Source organism: Haemorhous mexicanus, chromosome 1 (genome assembly GCF_027477595.1).
Source record: "Haemorhous mexicanus isolate bHaeMex1 chromosome 1, bHaeMex1.pri, whole genome shotgun sequence".
Taxonomy (NCBI): Eukaryota; Metazoa; Chordata; class Aves; order Passeriformes; family Fringillidae; genus Haemorhous; species Haemorhous mexicanus.
The window spans coordinates 72,734,428-72,752,739 of record NC_082341.1 but is presented as its reverse complement, the minus strand read 5'-3'; the positions used below and the strand labels follow the sequence as shown (position 1 = coordinate 72,752,739).

The 18,312-nt window shown below is 43.0% G+C and overlaps 1 protein-coding gene across 1 annotated transcript in view; it reads left to right on the top strand.

The window, feature by feature from the left end:
- PHLPP1 (PH domain and leucine rich repeat protein phosphatase 1) overlaps window positions 1–18,004 on the top strand; it is a 135,993-nt gene extending 117,989 nt beyond the window's left edge. The window contains exons 11-17 of the mRNA XM_059854038.1: window positions 1,432–1,632; window positions 2,644–2,806; window positions 7,096–7,226; window positions 10,884–10,988; window positions 11,904–12,098; window positions 13,806–14,034; window positions 15,951–18,004. Coding sequence (XP_059710021.1) covers window positions 1,432–1,632; window positions 2,644–2,806; window positions 7,096–7,226; window positions 10,884–10,988; window positions 11,904–12,098; window positions 13,806–14,034; window positions 15,951–17,072 — 2,146 coding nt within the window. The 3' untranslated portion in view covers window positions 17,073–18,004. The remainder of the gene's footprint in view (window positions 1–1,431; window positions 1,633–2,643; window positions 2,807–7,095; window positions 7,227–10,883; window positions 10,989–11,903; window positions 12,099–13,805; window positions 14,035–15,950) is intronic.
- Window positions 18,005–18,312: the final 308 nt, after the last annotated feature.

The window sequence follows — 18,312 nt, the reverse complement described above, 5'->3', positions numbered from 1 at the left end:
AGCATGCCTGACCCTTATTTACTGCTGAGCAAGTTTGAACCAGCTGCTACTCCTGCAAATCCACTTCATTCATTAATAGACCTTAAAGGTCAGTGTGGACTCCTGCGTGCATGGGAGCAGCCATCAATATTTTATCACTTTCTCTTAAGATCGAGGACAGGAATGCACCTACCTTTTGTGTCCTGATCAGTGGGCTTTACAGGTTTGAGACAGCACATTTATGAGTCTTTTTTTCTTGAATGCAGCCTTGCTCTCTGTAGCTGCCTGTTCCCATTAGTTGGTAGAAGCAGGACAGCCTGGTCTGAATGCAGTCACTGCAGACTGGCAAGCCCACACTTCCTTCTGCATTGCTCCTAGGCAGCCTTTTCTGAAAACAGAAGGAAGGGAGGTCCCATATCTGTTGAAAAGGCATAGTCATGCCAGAGTTGGTTACTAAAGGATAAATAGTCTTATTTTTCCATTTGTTTGGAATTGCTGGTGAGAGTTCTAGCCATCAAGAACCTACAGTGCTGCTGTGGTCACCATACTCTCCTAACAAACATGAATCCTCTGCCTTACGGAACTTCACTGGCAGGAATGGGCAGTGCCTATACCTCAGCAGGTCTTATTCCCATCCTGGAAAAGGCCTTGAGGACAGAAAGAATAGCTCAATTTCTGTGCTCCTTTAGTTGTCCCTTGTTTTGGGACTGCAAAAACATGGGCTTCTGCTGTGTTGGGGAGCAGGGGAAGGGCATTTAGTAAAGCTATGCAGAGATAAGGCTCTCTTGCTGCACACATCAGCAAGCAAGGATGTAACTTGTAAAGTTTAATTTGCTACTAGCACAGTTTCTCTTTAAAACTGAAAGGATAAATTACTGTTTGGTCTCAGGTTTTGGTTTTTGTTGTGATTGATGCATATTTTTTCATTCAAATATTCAAAGAGTACTTTTCATATTTTGCAGTTGTTTTCAGGCCTGCATGTTTAAGCAAAATACTGTCTGCACCTTAGACCAATACTGGAAAATTGGTTGGCTTTTTTACCATTGACTTGTTTAGTCACTTGAAAGGCAATTCTCATGGTTCATTGATGATGAATACAGAACTCATTTTTATGTGTAATGAGTATGGAAATGATGTGGTTTGTTATTGCTCTTACCTGTAGCTACAGCTGTAGTAATATTGGAGATACAGAGCTCTTGATAACGGGATAGAGGCACTTTGATGTGCTTCTTTTGCTGATGTTTTGCTCTTACGAATATGGCCATTAAAAACATGATCAGGAGTTTTGCTCATGTAATGCTAGACTTTTGGTCTGTTGTGAACCTGTTGCTTTTGATCTTTACTTTATGACTGTCTCAAGTTAACTCTTAAAAATAGAGATTTTTATTTATATTTCTAGACAAAACCTGCAGGATGTTTGACTAAACTCCCTTATGTAACTTCTCTTTGCAGCCTGAGATTTCTTAATGCCTCTGCCAACAAACTGGAAATGCTTCCTCCAGCCACCCTTTCTGAAGAAACCCATAGCATCTTGCAGGAGTTGTATTTGACCAATAACAACCTCACAGATAAATGTGTACCCTTGTTAACAGGCCACCCACACCTGAAAATCTTGCACATGGCTTACAATCGCCTACAGAGCTTCCCTGCAAGGTAAGGAACTTGTTTCACTGTCTCCGGCCCGCAGGTGGGTGGGCATTGTGAAGTATGTTCACAGTGAGAACCGAATTGCACAGGAATCTGGTGGCAGAGGCTGCATTTTGGGTGTAGTGGTACCACATTGGGTGGATTCCCCCGCTTCTGCCCTCCTGCGCATTGCTGCCCTCTCTTGCAGTACAGACAAGTGAGTGATGCTTGTTACTCCATGAATTTTTGTGGTGCTTGCAACTCTTCTCAGCTGGGCTAATTCAGCAGGGTCACTCTATGTTTTTGGAAGCCAAGCAAAGAGGTCCTCTGTTCTCCCTGGCTTGGTAACTTTGCTTATACCTGGTGAACTTCTCCTTGCAAGAGATTTGTGAGCACAGCCGTCTGGAAATGTCCTCTAGAAGTGGACTAAACTCCACTAGGGAAAAATCCTCTCAACTCCAGACGGAGATTCTGCCTTGGCAGCAGTTTCTGTGCTTTCAGTTCACTCTGTTTTAATCAGAAATCTTTCAAGTGTAAGATGTGCTGTAAAACTGATGGGGTACAACCTTGAAGAAGAGATGCCAGTAAATAATGGAAGAGACATCTCTGTCCTTGTGTGATATTCTGAGCAGCTGGGCTTTAGCAGCAAGGAGAAGGAGATGCATTTAGGGGGAAGGGCTGAGTGGGGTGCTAGAAGTGGGAGGGGAAAATGTGAGGTGGAGAGATGTAGTGAGAAACTAGAGTTGATAGAAAGGGGGAGAAAGGAGGAAAGAGTGAAAGTGAGCTGGTGAGTAGGGGGGATGTAAGCAAAATAAGTAATTTGAAAGGTAGCGTTAACAAACACTGACAGAAGTACGCATTTTGTTCCACAACTGTGTTAGCATCTGACATGAGGAGAGATGACAGGCACTGCTGTGAACAAGAATCAAAGTCTGTGATTTTGTTCTCTTAAAGCAACAAAACCATTGGTCTTATCACCGCTTCAAAATAAACTATGCGTCTATTAGAAGAAAAATGCACAAATTCTTGTTTTTATAGCAAAATGGCCAAGCTGGAAGAGTTGGAGGAAATCGATATTAGTGGGAACAAACTGAAAGCCATTCCAACAACCATCATGAACTGCAGACGTATGCATACTGTAATTGCTCACTCCAACTGCATTGAAGTCTTCCCAGAAGTCATGCAGCTTTCTGAAATAAAGGTATGGAATGAATGTGCTTTGGAAGAAGCAAGCGTAATGTAATTTTACCAATTCTTTTCTGCCCTCGGGTCTCTCATTGCTGTGGGATAGTATATTCTCAGAGAGTATGGGGATCTGACGGCTGCTTTCTCCTCTGAAATTGTATGCAAAATATTTGCCTCTGTGCAGCCTCAGAGTGGCACGAAGAGGAGCCTCAAAATCTGATTTTACACTTACCTTGGTTGCACTGTATCTTTTCTGCCAGATGAGTGTTAATTGTCTTCCTGTGGCAGTCTGTTTTGATACGACTTAAACATTTGGCAAGAGCCGTGTGTCATTAGCTCTTGCTGCCTTGGCAATTGGTTGATTCTGTAGGAATGGACTTTGTTTAGAGCACGTCTTAAAAACCGCGGAAGCTACAGGATAGACCTCAGGGACAAAGATAAATTCAGGGAGCACAGGATTTGAGTATTTAGGCAATCAACTTTCATTTTCCTAATTGCAGTCATATTTTGCACAACAGGAAGATTAGCTAATCTGTCTCCTGTCTGTGTTTCCAGAAGTAATTCTGAACTTTTTCCGACGTTTCTTTTTGAGGGAGGTGTTCTTCACACTATGAACGCTCTTCCTTACCTTCAGTGAACTGAGTTCCTGCTTCTCGCCTGGCTCTAGTGCAGAATAGTTTGCACTGTGTGCTCTTTCTGCTGGACAGAGCTGGGAGACTGTCGTCTCACAGCATACAAATCTTGTGATACAGCAGAAAAATCTGTCCTTCTCTGAGGCTGAGAACTGATTACCTATTCAGGGACTCAAAACAACTTAAGTGTCCTTCTGGCACTTTGTGAAGTCAAAAGGCTAAGTTCCCAGCCTGCTGTGTGTGCCTCAGTGTCTGGGGTCATGGAAAGCAGCAGGAGCAATAATTCTGTTGGACAAGCGAGTATATGTAAAGATGAGCTTTGTGGTTTCAGCCAGGAAATCTCAAACAAACTCGTGGGTTTGAATACTCCTCCCTCTTTGGAACAATGGTCAGAGGAAGCAGAGGGCCATTTAGAATCAATCAGAAGTAAAGCCTTTTTTCTCAGAGGAAGAATTGGGGTGGGGGAGTGAGGCTCTGCATGGTAAACATTTCTTTAAAACTGTGAGGGTGGTGTTAACCAAAAAAAAAAAAAGATAACATACTGATAGGGAACAGTCACCTTTTTCCTTTTGTTTGTGTGTCTTGGGGAAAACAGAATGCTTTATGGAGGTGTCATATTTAAAGTGCTGCTTGGCCACATTGAGCAGCAAAATGCTCTTGGACGAGCTGGCAGTTTCTTCCTGCTGGTTCCCTATGGTTTAGTTCTCTTCAGCAAAAGAAAGAGACATGGACGTCACTAAGTGGTTTGGGAATGCAGGGATAATGTGTGGCTTAATCTAAGAGGGCAAAGTGTTCTTTGGCTCCACCTTTGTGGAAGGGAAATGCCTGGTCAGTACTCAAGCCTAGTTTTGACTTACACGAGATGAGTTCATACAGTTGCCAGATGGGAAGGTGGCTCATTAGACATAGGAGTTCTGGCCTTTGGGTGGTATCTCTAGGTCAGGGTTGGTGTTTATCAGTCTGGAGATTAAGCATGTGCTGCCTGCCTGTGTCCATTTCTTGCCTGTACACGAGCTCCTTCTTACATATGGGGTGGCATTCAAAATATGCTGAAGTGCAGAATTTATTTCTTTAACTGTGGATTTGGTCACTTGGTGAAATAAGCTTGTTTGTAGCAAAGCACCAAGTCATCTAGTCTAATGTCACCTCTGTGATTATATCATATTTGATGATTAATTTTATCTGAAGTGACATTCACTCTAAACTCCTGGGGAAACTGTTACCTGAGGTAATGGCTGTTTTGCTTCTGCATTTAATTAGCCTGAGAGGCTGATGTATTATGTTTTTGGTTTTAGTGTCACTGGAACAGTTAGTAGCAGCAGTTACTATGCTGTCTGAAATTATTTCAGAAGGGAGACTAGGGTAAAGGATGATGCTTTTACAATTGCAATAACTCCAGGACTTCCAGACACAAGGTCATTTTAAAGATATAATTGTCTCTAAGCCTTTTTTACACACTACAGTCAGGGCTACAGAAGTTCTGTGTTGTCCTCTCTTTAAAAGACCCCAGTGGAGACCTTGGAAGTACCTTGGGCAATATATTTTTAGGGTTTTTATTGTCTTTTGTGACAGGTATTTTTTATACTGTCAGAGTTAGGTTTGCCCTGTGCATCCTGAAATGTCTTCTGTGAACGGCTGAGCAGCTGGAAGCACTCACACCTGAGTCAGTGCCTCAGCAGACTCTTCCCTGCAGCTGTTGTGTGACTTCCCTTTTCCTTGCTTTACCAAAAAAAAACCCCAAATAGGATAATATTGGTATGACTACCTTCAGCAACAAGTGGAAATAACCCAAGTCCCTTCCAGCCTTGAACACAACAATTACAAAGCTGTGAAAGCAGCAGCCTAAGCAGATGCTCCCTGTTAAGCCCTGTCTTCCAGCTGGCCCATCCAGTGCAAAATCTGTGTGCAGTTGCAGTTGTTCTTCTGGTGCTGCATGGGCGGGGCAAAACCAGCTTGCATTAAAATAATGCAGGAGGAAATTGGGATAAATTAGGAAATAAACTTTCCTGCTTGCCTGTGGAGTAGAACAAAGACTAAATCTAACACAGCAAGTCCCTCTTAGCCTATTCTTCAATAAGTACAAGCAACTAAGAGACTCCAACCTGATAAATAAACCATCTTCACTAGTGCCTAGGAGCCAAGGGATCTGCTCTAGAGTGTCGCTGTCTTTGGCACACTGGGCATTTAAGGAGAACAATGAAATTACTGGTGCTTGTACTTTTCATTTCAGCATGCTCTCCCATCAAATATGTAATGGCATGGAGGTGTTGAACACAGCAAGGCCTGCTGGCAGCTTCCTTAATCTGCAAAGTAATTTCTGGCTCTCTGGAAGCAGCAAGCAGTTGTGCAGAGAGAAAAAGCTCGCTGGAATAACTGCTGCTAAGCTGTCTACTGTTTTGTTTGCGTGACTGATTCAAACTTTGATTTCCGTATCAGGCTTAGATAACGCCAGCAGTTTGTTCTTCATAGATAATCAAGCTTCCATAATAGACAATCTCAGGATTCAAGATTTGGGTCAGAAATTTTTTTATTTTCATTACGCTTTTTAATAAAATGTTTGGAGACTGTTCTTTTCCAGGATTTAGTAGGTTATCTTATGTCTGCTTCCAGCTCAGGAGCTGATGTCTTTGAGTATACCTACAAAAATGAAAGTGCTTCTCTTGTATTGATGGAAATTTAATAATGGTCAAAATGTGCAGCTTGAAAAAGTCTCCCTCTGCCCCTTTCAGCTCTTCTATTAAAGTTTCTGAAGTCTTTCACTTTTGCAACTTGAAAGTAGAAAATGGCCTTTCAGAAAGATGTAGATAGTTCTTCTATCCTCTGTTAAATACCAGTCTGCTCTGTCCTCTCAGAATTACTTTTTTTTCCTTAGTTTTTGGGGCATACTACACTAGCCATCCTTCTAGTAGTCTGGAGATTTGATTTTGTTCTCATGTGCCCTATTTTTCCCTGTGTATTAACTTTCATTTGAATATGCAGCTTTAAGCAATGTTTGGAGACTTTATCATTATAATGCACTTGTTCTAGCCAATTTGTGCTTAGCTGGTAGACAGCCTGCAAGTTTCTTTGCTGTTTTGTATTTTTGAAATATTAAAAATCTTTTTTTTCACTCTTTTTATTGATTTTGTATTTAAATACAAATCCATCTAAGATGGCACTAATTAAAACCATGTTTAAAACTGCTCCAGTATTTTCCCCCCTCTTCTCCTCCCTTCCGCATACATTAATAACACTGCTTTTTTTAATATCCCTCAGTAAATACTGAATTCCTGGGAGCCTGATGCCAGTGGCTTAGAAGTCCCAGCTGTACTTACCTCCATTTCCTTTGTCTATTAAGAGACTGTTTTCATTAATAACATTTCTTTAAATTACTTCGAAAATCCACTATCTCTGTGAAGAGCAGACAAAACTTACTGTTTTTGTAACAAGATGACACCTGACTAGAGATGGAAATGGAAGGAACATATTTCTAGGTGTCCCAGACATCTGGCAAGATGGCTAAATGCCATGTAAGAATTTCTTTTGTAAGAACAACTTACTTAAATTAATGGTCTTAGGTCTTGATTGCAGCCTTTATTGTTCATGAAACATGCATTACCGCATTTAGTCAAAATTTGTATGATCTTGATGACAGCTGAATTCTCTTGCTTTTTTGGCTGCTTTCCTTTTGCAGTGTGTGGACCTAAGCTGCAACGAACTGAGCGAAGTCACATTGCCTGAAAACCTGCCTCCAAAACTGCAGGAGCTGGACCTGACTGGAAATCCCAGATTAGCCCTGGATCACAAAACCCTAGAGCTTCTGAAGTAAGTTATCTTACAGAGTGGGGAAGGAGCAGAACAATTCTAGATGTGAAAACCACAATACACAGAAGTGGAATCTCTTTTGAGGGATATGGTTCCCTGTTGCCAGTGGATCAGAAAGTAACAGATATTGTGAATAGGTCTGAAATTGATGCTTCATTGAAGAGGATGACTTTACCCAATTTGGTGCAATTGCTTTCAGCTGTAACTCCTGGAGGGGCCTGCTAGTCTGGTGTAACCACTGTTGGGCCAGTTTGATTGCTTTTTTTTCTGACACTAGATTCAGCCAAAAGATGTATTTTATAGCACTGATGAGATGTCAGTAGCTGCTTGCTATATCTTTTTGTTGCATTCATCCTGCTTGGGTCTGTCTTTGCCGTTGTGCTGCTTTTTACCTCTTCACATACTGTTTCTTGTTCCCCTTCATATCTGTCTGCTTCTGTGCTAGATATTATATGGTTTTTTTTTAATATTTTAACTGCTAAAGACTCACTCTGTTTGTGGAGAAACTACTTCCTTTGCTTTGGGACCCTCAGTTTCCTTCCTGTCTACCTGTTTGTTTCCTGTGGGATTTAAGTGTCATCCATAACTGAAATTCCCTAAGTGCTTTGTCCCTTCCTCTTCTGCAGTGTGATGAGCTGTTGCAGTAAACCAGATAATCTGTGGACAGTGGTGCTGCCTTGAACTGCACCAGCTCCAAGTTTCCTTCTAAATCTCTTTTATTCTTAAACATTGAATGGTTCCAAGAAGGATTGATTTACTTTTTAGGGGTTGAGCAGTTACGTCATGTTGTTTGCTTTTAAATGGTTAAGATCAGACACTGGAGCAGCAACCCTCATCTGTTGTGCAAGCAAGAGAAATGTATAGTGTGAGTTTACTTTTAGCTTGAATCAGCAGATTTTCAAAATATAGGTGGAAATTTGAGTAATGATGATTTCTCAGAGATGAAAACAAGGGTCCATATTCTGCAGCAGACAGTGAAAAAAGGGGCATGCCTCCATTTTAAGAGTTGCTCTTTGCATACAGGAAATCTTCCTGAAGAAGCAGTGTGTAATATTGCTCTGGTTCATAGGGGAAAAGCTATTCATGTTTTATAGAATTAATGAGTGGTGTCAAAACTTAGTGAAATACCAGCTTTTCTTCTGTATAACCCAGCAGACAAGATGGTCACACATTTTCTTGCCACTTTAGTATTCAGGCATCGTGCATGGTAGCATTCTTGTACAAATGTAAGTTCAAAGCAGTTGAAGGATAGTGTGGCCCAGTTAAATGCTGTATTTTCACTGGCATATGTGTGGTCTTTAATTCCCAGGAAACTTTTCTCTCTTACACGTGCATTTTCCTTGCTATTTGTTTTGGCATTGGCGGTGCGGGTGGGTTTTTTGTTTGTTTGTTGGGTGTTCTTTTTGTTTTGTTTTTTTGTTGTTGTTGTTTTTAAGGAGTGGGTTTTTTGTTGTTTGGGGGGGAGTGTATGTTTTGTTTGGGGTTTATTGGGGTTTTTTTGTTGTTGTAGGATTTGTTGGGGTTTTTTAAAGATTAATTATTCTTAAAACCACTGGTCCATTCTGTTCATTTGTGTTCATTAGGCACAATCAGTTGTTTCAGGCCTCCTGAGGGGTTTCTCATTGTCTGATATGCTACCCTTACTTTTATGGTATTCTGCTATAATTGGCTGTGAGGGAGGAGGCGCTTCTTTCACTTGATTTTTGTGGCAGGCACAAAAATACTTGTGCACTTGGTACTTTTTATATCCTCCTTCTGCATGTGAAAGGCAGCTCTCCATCTGTGCCCTGGCAGAATTCAAGCAGGTAGTAGGTTAATATGTATTCTCAGTGCTGGTGAGAAGAGTCCTGTCATGCATGCTTGCTTTTTTCGTATGTATGGAGATCTTAAAGGAAGCTTGCATACTTGGGAGGATGTTGCCAAGTGATTTATTGGATGTAAGAATTTTCATTAGCAATTAAAATGAAAACGAAGGAAAAAAAAAAAAGATGCTGATACTCTGATTTTTAAGAGCCAGCATCTAGTTCAATTGTAACAGTCATTTTAAATTAGGGGGAAAACAAGCCAGGCTGTCCAGAAGCCTTAGCCTGTATTGCCTTCATAGGATGTTCTGCTGGGTATCATTCCCTTCAGGACACATGGTCTGTTTGTACTGGTGCCCCTAAGGAGGCTGGAACCAGTGTGTTGTGTGTTGAGGTAGCTTTTTTTGTTCACCACTGCTGGGAAGCCTTGGGACAACTCTGGGTCCTTGACCTGCCCAGGAGCCAGAGGTCAGTCAACCCAGTTAAAAAAGAAACAAAAAGAAACTTTTGTGACCCAGGTTCCTCTGCCCTGGAAATAAAGGCCTTGTTTGAGAAGTCTGCAATGCAAGTGTGTTTGCTCATGAGTGTCCTGCTTTGCCGGTGCAACAGAATTAAAATCTCTGCTACTTTGGAAGAGATCCAGGTTTCCAGTTTGATTTGGGGTTAGTTAACCTTCTTAATAGTCGTGGCAAGATGTTTGCCTCCTCTTTGTCACACAGAGGGCTGCAAAAGCAAGAACTTAAAACACAAGTGGTTCCAACATTATTTATGTAATTTGTTGGTTTTTAGTCTGCCCTCACTGATGTACATCCTGGTTATTAATGTAAAAAGAAATCAAACTGGATGTGACAGTACTTTAGGTTATTTGAGGAAGGTTTTGCAATGCAGAAAAGACTTTGCTGTGTGTTCAGGTCAGGTGGGGATTTAGAGGAAAAACTGATGCTCAGAGTGAACAGTTAGACCTTTCTGCTTGTGTCCTTTTATGTTTCATTTGGTTCATGAAAGGTTTGGGTGCCTTTGAAGTGTCTGCAGCGTGTGGGGAGCTTGCTTTTCCTGCCTTTGGAAGAGAGCAGTAGGGAGCAGGGGGTGGGTCATCTCTCCCAGCAATGCAGGGCTGTGAAGAGAAGAGTATAAACAGAGAGGGCTGGGCCCTTTTTAAGTCTTTATTATGCTCCAGGAGATACTTGAAATTCAGGCTAAAGGCTATGTTGGTAGTAAATTGGAGGGTAGAGGATCAAGGGCCTATGTGAAAATTGGACTGCACAAATGGGGAATGCAGAAGGGCTATGCCTGCTGTCAGGACCACAGGCTGGCTCTTGCAGGTTGGTGCAGGATCAGGATGGAGCTGATTTCTGTTTTGTGGGCCTTTTCATGAAAGGCTGTTTCTAAACAACTACTTTAATTTTTTTTTTTTCTGGTTAGGGGATGCTGCAGGTCATACAGGCAATTTCATTTGAGTCCAATGAAAAGAGCATAGAAACTTGTTAAAATGTGTGGAGATGCATAAGTTTAAAAAGTCACTTTGCTGTACTGGCTTTCATCAAACTAGTGGCAAATTAGCTTTGTATTCCTGCAGGGCCTGGTTTGAACCAAATAGCTCAGAGGTGAAGGCAGGGAAATACAGGCCAGCTAAACAGAGTAGTGCAGCTGACACCCTCACTGATAGCGGCTCAGTTATTGTCAGTTGTATGCAGGCACCTCAAGGTAACCACTTTGGATGTCCTGCTTCGTTTTCTACTATTAAATGTCTTACTAAGAACTAGGAGAGTAAAAGGGGTGTTCTTTTCACATTTGAAGTTGGATCATGTCAGCAAGTCCATCCATTGCATCTCTCCCCTTTCCTTTCTCCTTGCAGCAATATCCGGTGCTTCAAGATTGACCAGCCCTCAGCGGGCGACGCGTCGGGAGCGCCGGCGGTGTGGAGCCACGGCTACACGGAGGCGTCCGGCGTCAAGAACAAGTATGGCCTGGCACGGGTTCTGCTGTGTGAGAGCCTCTGTGCTGAGACAAAGACATCCTTTCCTCAGTGCAAGCTTTGGGGACGTTCTAGGGGTTGCGGAGGCCAAGCCACGTCTCTCCATTTGTGTACCGAGCTCTCCTGCCTGGCTCTCCCTTTGGGCCTTTGTTAGGGAAGTTGCTAAGATACAAGGGCAGCCGACACGTTTGGTCTATGCAAGACTCTAATACTTGCAAAAGATCTGAGCGTTTAAAAGCATTTTCCTCTTTGCAAAGCTTCTTTATCTTCAACCAAAGGATGTTTACCAAGCAAATCAGAGATACTAAAGAAGAGACAGAATGGCCAAAACTCTGAATATTCATAGTGTGTGGCGCTCCTCCGACTAAAGGCAGCACTTGACAAATAATGTACCAAGAGTCTGCTAGTCTCTGTGTTGCTGGCAATGTCATGAATCTTTCTTTGTTCCTCAAATACCTTTTTAGAAATCTTCTGCTACCTAGGTTTCCGTAGCAAGTGCCAGCAAACCTTTCCTAACTCTTAACTGATTTGACACCAAACTTGGTTATCAGCACACTAGATCCCAAGGATGGCTTTTGGAGCAGCAAGTGCAGTTTAAAGTGGTGGTGTTTCAGAGATACTTTACCTCCCATTTTTACAATAAAAAATTCATATGCTGAAAAGGAAGAAGAATCCTTAGGGCTTAGTTTGAACCTCCAGTGTAGTTCTCTCCATGTCTTAGCACTTTTGATGGCCTGACTCGTTCCCCACAGCTCAAAAAGCAGTCCTGAAACACCTGTGACCAGAGGTGGTTAAAGCTGGCACTCAGAGTAGGCTGCATCTCTCTGGTCAAAATGACAACTTGAGAAACTAGTAGTGGGATAGAACCCCTGATGTTTTCCTGCTTTGTTTTTTCCCTAGGCTGTGTGTGGCAGCACTTTCAGCCAACAACTTCTGTGACAACCGGGAGGCCCTTTATGGTGTGTTTGATGGGGACCGCAATGTGGAAGTGCCCTATCTGCTGCAGTGCACGATGAGTGACATCCTGGCAGAAGAGCTGCAGAAAACAAAGAATGAGGAGGAATACATGATCAACACGTTCATCGTTATGCAGAGGTGAGTCTTGGATCTGAAGCTTCTTTTTCCTTGTCTGTGCTTACAGTGCAGTTTCTTTGCTTTCGGGTCAGGCACCTGCTCTTGCTTCGAAGAAATGTTGAGGGGGGGGAAGGGGGAAAAAGCCTTGGTATTTTTATTTTATTTGTTTCCTTTTATTGCTTGTTTTGTGTTATTGCATCGGTTTCTTTAAGGTGTGGGGAGAAAAATCCCAACACCTCTCCAACCAATCAAACAAATCCCAACCCACCCGGAAAGTTACTAAAATGCTCATGACTAAGTGGTGGGTGGAGGTTTATTCCTTTTTGGTATCATCTCCCGAGTATTAAGGTTTACAATTGGCCATAACCAAGTCAGTGGTATCAATGTCTTGATCGTCTTTTTAAACTTCCTTGATACAACTGCCTTCAAAGCCTGAACTTATCCTTGTTGTTTCTGCATACCAATTCAGGTTATGTAAGGTTATGTAAATATTTAAAACACATAGTCTGACTTCTTAGAAATCCCTTTGGCCTTTGAATATTATTTAAGTAGGACCCATCACAAGCTCTCTGGAGCTTGTGATACAATAGCTGTGAGTGTAATAGTAGTTCTGTGTAGTGGTTTGGAAACCGTGTGTGCTGTTCCAGTCAGAAGAAGAAATTGTGCCTAGGGAGACATTGGGTGAAGGAGGAGTATGAAGGGAATTGGACAGAGGAGAGTGAAGAGGTCACAGAAGCAGAGGGGAAATCAAATAAGCAGCTTAGAGACTGAGTAAATGGATCAAATTAAAAGTAGCATTGCTTCTTGTTGAATTTCTGCACCCTTGGAAAGGAAAAATACTGAAGTTGTTGTATTGGAAAAGATAGGGCAGCAGTAGGGTGGCATTGAATCTTACAAGGGAGAAAACACTTTCTTCCCGTAATTGCTTATAACAGTGCCTCAGACTGCTAACTGAGAAGGTGGTTGCCATATACTTAAAATATTCAAAAATAAAAAATTACAGCAAATTTGAGTACTGGAAGTACTTATTAAGTGGTTTTGTTTGCTACTAATGCAATTTACGAGGAATGCGGCGTTCCTACAAAAAGCTCTTCTCACTGGTGCTTACAGGTAGTATGCAGCACTCCGAGAGTTTAGAGTTTTCTATTTGTAAAAAATAATGTAGAAAGCACATTGAGGCTTGGTTGCAAATTTAGTTGTCCATTCTGTCCTCAGGATTCTGATTTTTTATTTTTTTGGTCATAATTTGATAACTTTTAAGAGCATTATCCTTAAGATATCACAAAACAGTGAAACTCAGCCTTCTGCTTTTGCTCAAAAGTAGAGGGTTTTTACAGTCAGAATTATTATTTTTATAATAAGTTCCATAGCTTCAGAAGCCAAAGCTCTATCTGACCTTTAAAACAAATATCTATTAGATGTAAAGGAAAAGACAACTGTGAAACTCTTAGGAGTGCAAAGATTTTTTTCTTGTCTAAAATTGAGCATATTTGAGTATCTGCATATGTGAAAACAACACCCTGCCTGAAAATTGCACGTGGGATTGATCCCTGCAGTGCTGCTGCTGTGGTGTCACAGTCTTCAGTGGAGATTTTTATTTCTGTCCCAGTGATCAATAGAGCCAGTGCCCGGAATGCTTCTGGTTGTGGAACAGCGGCTGTTTCTCCACAGTGCTCCTAATACTTGTTTTCCAATTAAAGAACAATCACTGTTTTGTTTAAATTCCAGGAAACTTGGAACAGCTGGACAGAAACTTGGAGGCTCTGCTGTCCTTTGCCATATAAAACATGATCCCATGGACCCTGGTGGATGCTTCACACTAACCTCAGCAAACGTGGGGAAGTGCCAAACCGTTCTCTGCCGGAATGGGAAACCTCTGCCTTTGTCCAGGTGTTACGTGATGAGCTGTGAAGAAGAGTTGAAGAGGATTAAGCAGCATAAGGCCATTATCACAGAGGTTAGAGAACAGCTGGGGAATGTTGCAACTTGCAGCTTCTTTGGAGAGCATTTGCACAGCAGTGCATGAAATTACATGTTGATACCAGTAACCTCTAGGAGGTGGTGTTCATGGTGTGGGTTCCTCAGTTGCACTTCTGCTTTCAAGGTGATTCATACTCAAGTTGCTTTTCCATTCCATTCCATGCTGGACTTTGATTAGCTTTCAGGAGAGAGCAGCTGTGAGCATGTTGCATTGAAACAGGAAAACAGATACTCTCCTTCTAATGGGAGAGGAATTGCTATATTGGAACTGTCACAGAGAGCTTTTCCAATTAAAAAGGATGAGAGGACAGAGCACTTGGAGCAATGCTGTCCTTCCCTTAGGAGACTCCTTGCTCCTGGCAGGCTGACTTTGCTGTCTGAGCTGTGTTCCCAGAACTGCCCTTTGACAGGCTGCTCTTGAAGAGAGCACTTGCCCAAGAGGAAAGCTCACCCTGTGCTCAGCTGAACCATGAGAGAGGAGAAGACTGTTTGTTCCTTTCTTAGAAGCTTGAAGCCACTGTTGTCAGTTTTGCTTTGCCTTTTGTGACACATGCAGAGGAATAGATAAATACTGAATCCTCCTAATGGTGAGGGAAAGGACAGAAACCTCCCTGCTGTGTGCCTGAGAGCAGAGTGGGCGTGTGTGTGTGTGTGTGTGTGTGGAGTAAGTCATTTGCCTGTTGATCTTGCCTAGGAAAGGTGAGGGCTGGGATCTCAAACGTGACAACTTGAAAGGGAATTACTCCAACATAGTGTGCATCTGGGAGGCACGCTCATTCTGTGCCTCCATAGAGGAAAAGGGAAATTTCTGGGCTGAATCTTCAGATGACTCACTGATTTCATGTACACTGATGGCTTATCACTGCTGTCAGCCTTCTAATGGGAAAGTTAACTAGCTGACATGGGGGCTTTTTTTTTCCCTGAATGATTTTAAAGAGGAAGCTTTTTTAGTCTTGGTTCACTTTTCTGTGGTTATCTGCTTTATAATAACCCCTACAGTTATTAGCTGGACCCAAAGAGTGTAAATCCTCACCTTTGCTGTTCTTGAATATGCAATTAGCAGGGTGCAGCTATCCCCCAGCAGGCTGACAGATAGGCAGACTTGCTCTTTCAGACACTTGCTCTGCTTATTCTGGCAGCTTGGATTCTAACCAGGACAGGATCCTGGGATTTGGACGTGCTTGGGATTCTTTTCTCAAATGCGTCCGTTTTTACTGATGTTATCCCTTCAGATACTACTCCTCCTCCCTTTGGAAATGTCATATCTAAGTGGAAATGTAGTAAGTAATTGGGGCGTGTAAAACATTTCACTACAACTCAGCTGACTGAGAAATGCAGACTTGCTCCCTGCTACATTTGACTTGCATGCTTAATTTAAAGGGGTTTTTTTAAGTGAACCTTGGTTTCTAAAGTGATGAGCCAAGATGAAACCTACAATTGCTACAGCTGCAAGAGAAGACTTATAACTGAATGAGCTGCCCCTATATCAAGTGTGTGTTGCTTTGCTCTGTCTAAAGCCAGATACTGTGGGTGGAGGAGGGATAAGTCTGACTCACTGGTAAAAGATTTGTCCAGTTGGCTCTTGCAGCTGCAGGAGCAGAATAGATGGCTCTTTGTTGCAGCCTTCTGCTTTGCTGGTCTGTGCATAGGTGGTGCTGATGACAAATCAGTCGGGTGTAGGAGGCGCAGCGCAGGGTTGCAAACCAGCCCTTGCTGTGCTCTACTCCCAGCTCTGTCACCTCCTTGCAAGTCACTTTGCTTGTCTGTCTCCTTGTCTGTGAATGGCAGTGTTGGGGGTACTGCAAACACAGCCATCAGTAGAATACAAGGAGAGGCAGGTACTGTATATCCTCATCTATCTTGTTGCCAATTTCCTGTCCTTTCTAATTTCAGGATGGCAAAGTGAATGGTGTGACAGATTCAACAAGAATCTTGGGGTACACCTTCCTTCACCCGAGTGTTGTGCCGCGTCCTCACGTCCAGTCCATCACCTTAACTCCACAAGATGAGTTCTTCATTCTGGGGAGCAAGGGGCTCTGGGACAGCCTCTCGATGGATGAAGCCGTTGAGGCCGTCAGAAACGTGCCTGATGCGCTGGCGGCCGCCAAGAAGCTTTGCACTTTGGCCCAGAGTTACGGCTGCAACGACAGCATCAGCGCTGTCGTGGTTCAGCTCAACGTGACGGAGGACAGCTTCTGCTGCTGTGAGCTCAACGGGGTCCCACCCCCCAGCCCAGGCATCTTCCCCCAGTCGGTCAACGTGGTCATCAAGGACAGGCCCACAGACGCACTCGGGATGCCGTCTTCGAGCAGCGGCATGGCCTCCGAAATCAGCAGCGAGATCTCCACCTCGGAAATGAGCAGCGAGGTGGGGTCCACAGCCTCGGATGAGCCGCCCCAGGTGGCCATGAACGAGAACAGCCCGGCGTACCCGGGGGAGCAGCGCTGCATGCTGCATCCCGTCTGCCTGTCCAACTCTTTCCAGAGGCAGCTCTCCAGCGCCACCTTCTCCAGCGCCTTCTCCGACAACGGCCTTGACAGCGATGATGAGGAGCCTATCGAGGGGGTGTTCACCAACGGCAGCCGCGTGGAGGTGGAGGTGGACATCCACTGCAGCCGAGCCAAGGAGAAGCAGCTTCTCCAAGTGCCAGTGGAAGCCAGTGACGAAGGGATCGTCATCAGTGCCAATGAAGATGAGCCCGGCCATCCCAGGAAAGCGGAGTATTCTGCCACGGGCACAATAGGGCGGCGGCGGGGCAACGGCTCTGTGGCACCGCACGAGAGGAGCCATAACTTAATTGAAGTTGCAACGGATGCGCCACTCAGAAAAACCGGGGGCTACTTTGCAGCTCCAGCACAACCTGATCCTGATGACCAGTTCATCATCCCACCCGAGCTCGAAGAAGAAGTCAAGGAGATTATGAAGCAGCACCAGGAACAGCAGCAACAACAGCAGCAGCAGCAGAAGCAGTATCCGATGGACCACCTGGCAGACTATTATGACACACCACTATGACCCACTCTATTTACTGCTCAGAAATAAACTAACAAATAAGGAGACTTGACTGTGAGACCCAGTGGGCTTGCATTACAGCAGGGGTTTTCCTTATCCTTTTCCTTATCCTGCCACTACAGATAACTGCAGCTTTTCAGTTTGTTAGGTTTAATATTCATTGACTTTCTTCTAGAGACGCTTGACTGGTAAAGTTTAAAATAGTTAACCCTCCCTTAACATATCAAGTGTAAAAACAGGAAAACAAAACAAAAATAATAAAAAAATAAAAAGGTTTAATATATTGCTGAGAAACAGATGATGATGTAATATTTTTTAAAATGGCTTGTTTGTTTCGTTTGAAAAGCAGGGCAGTAGCCAGTGCTAAATGATTTAAGTAATATTGTAATACTGTATTTCTTTGAGAGAAAAGGCTTTTTTTGGTCTTGAAAATGATAGACATTTGTAGAATATGGAGACTAACTCCTAGGAGTTGCTTTACTCTTTCAGGTGACTTAAGTCACTGAGATTCACTAATTTTCTCTGAGAGAACAGTTGATTGGGAAATTCCTGTAAATAGCTCAGTGTTGTATAGTGATGCTTACATGTTTTGTAGCCTTGGCATTAAGGACACAACCTGAAAAACTGACCTTTTTTCTTAAGCGACTCTTTGGGCCATGGTCATTAAGCGTAATGGACTGTGTGGCTGTGTACAAGTTAGCTAGAGCCCAGGTGGTGTAGACTGTTCAAAGAAACCCACTTTTTCCTCCGGTCTCTTTCTTTCCTTACTTTTACAGACACGTTTTGTTTGTGTTCCTTACTGCTGCCACAACCAGCATGATTGTATAGAGCTCATTTGCTGTAGAACATTTACATACCAAGAGTTATATTAAAGCCGAATGCACAAATGAACATGTCATAATTTTTGTTATAATAAATATGAAATTTACACCTGATGTCTGCTTTTATGTCTGACTAGCTGAGCAGCAGCTCTCAAACAGCAGTTTGCTGTGGTTCCTCAGCGTGCTGCTCAGTTAAACCAAGAAGTGTTGAACTTTTTCAGCTCGATCACATTTTTACACTAAGTGCAGAAGCTCACTTGTATTTTCAGAATTCAGAGGTTGTGCAGAGTGGCCTTTAAAAGATACAAACCAACTCTCTGAGGAATTGACCTCTTCCATTTTTTTCTTTCTCAGTACTAATGCACCGCTATTGATTTGCCCTTTGCCACGGTATTGACAATGCCAGAAGACTGAAGAGGAGC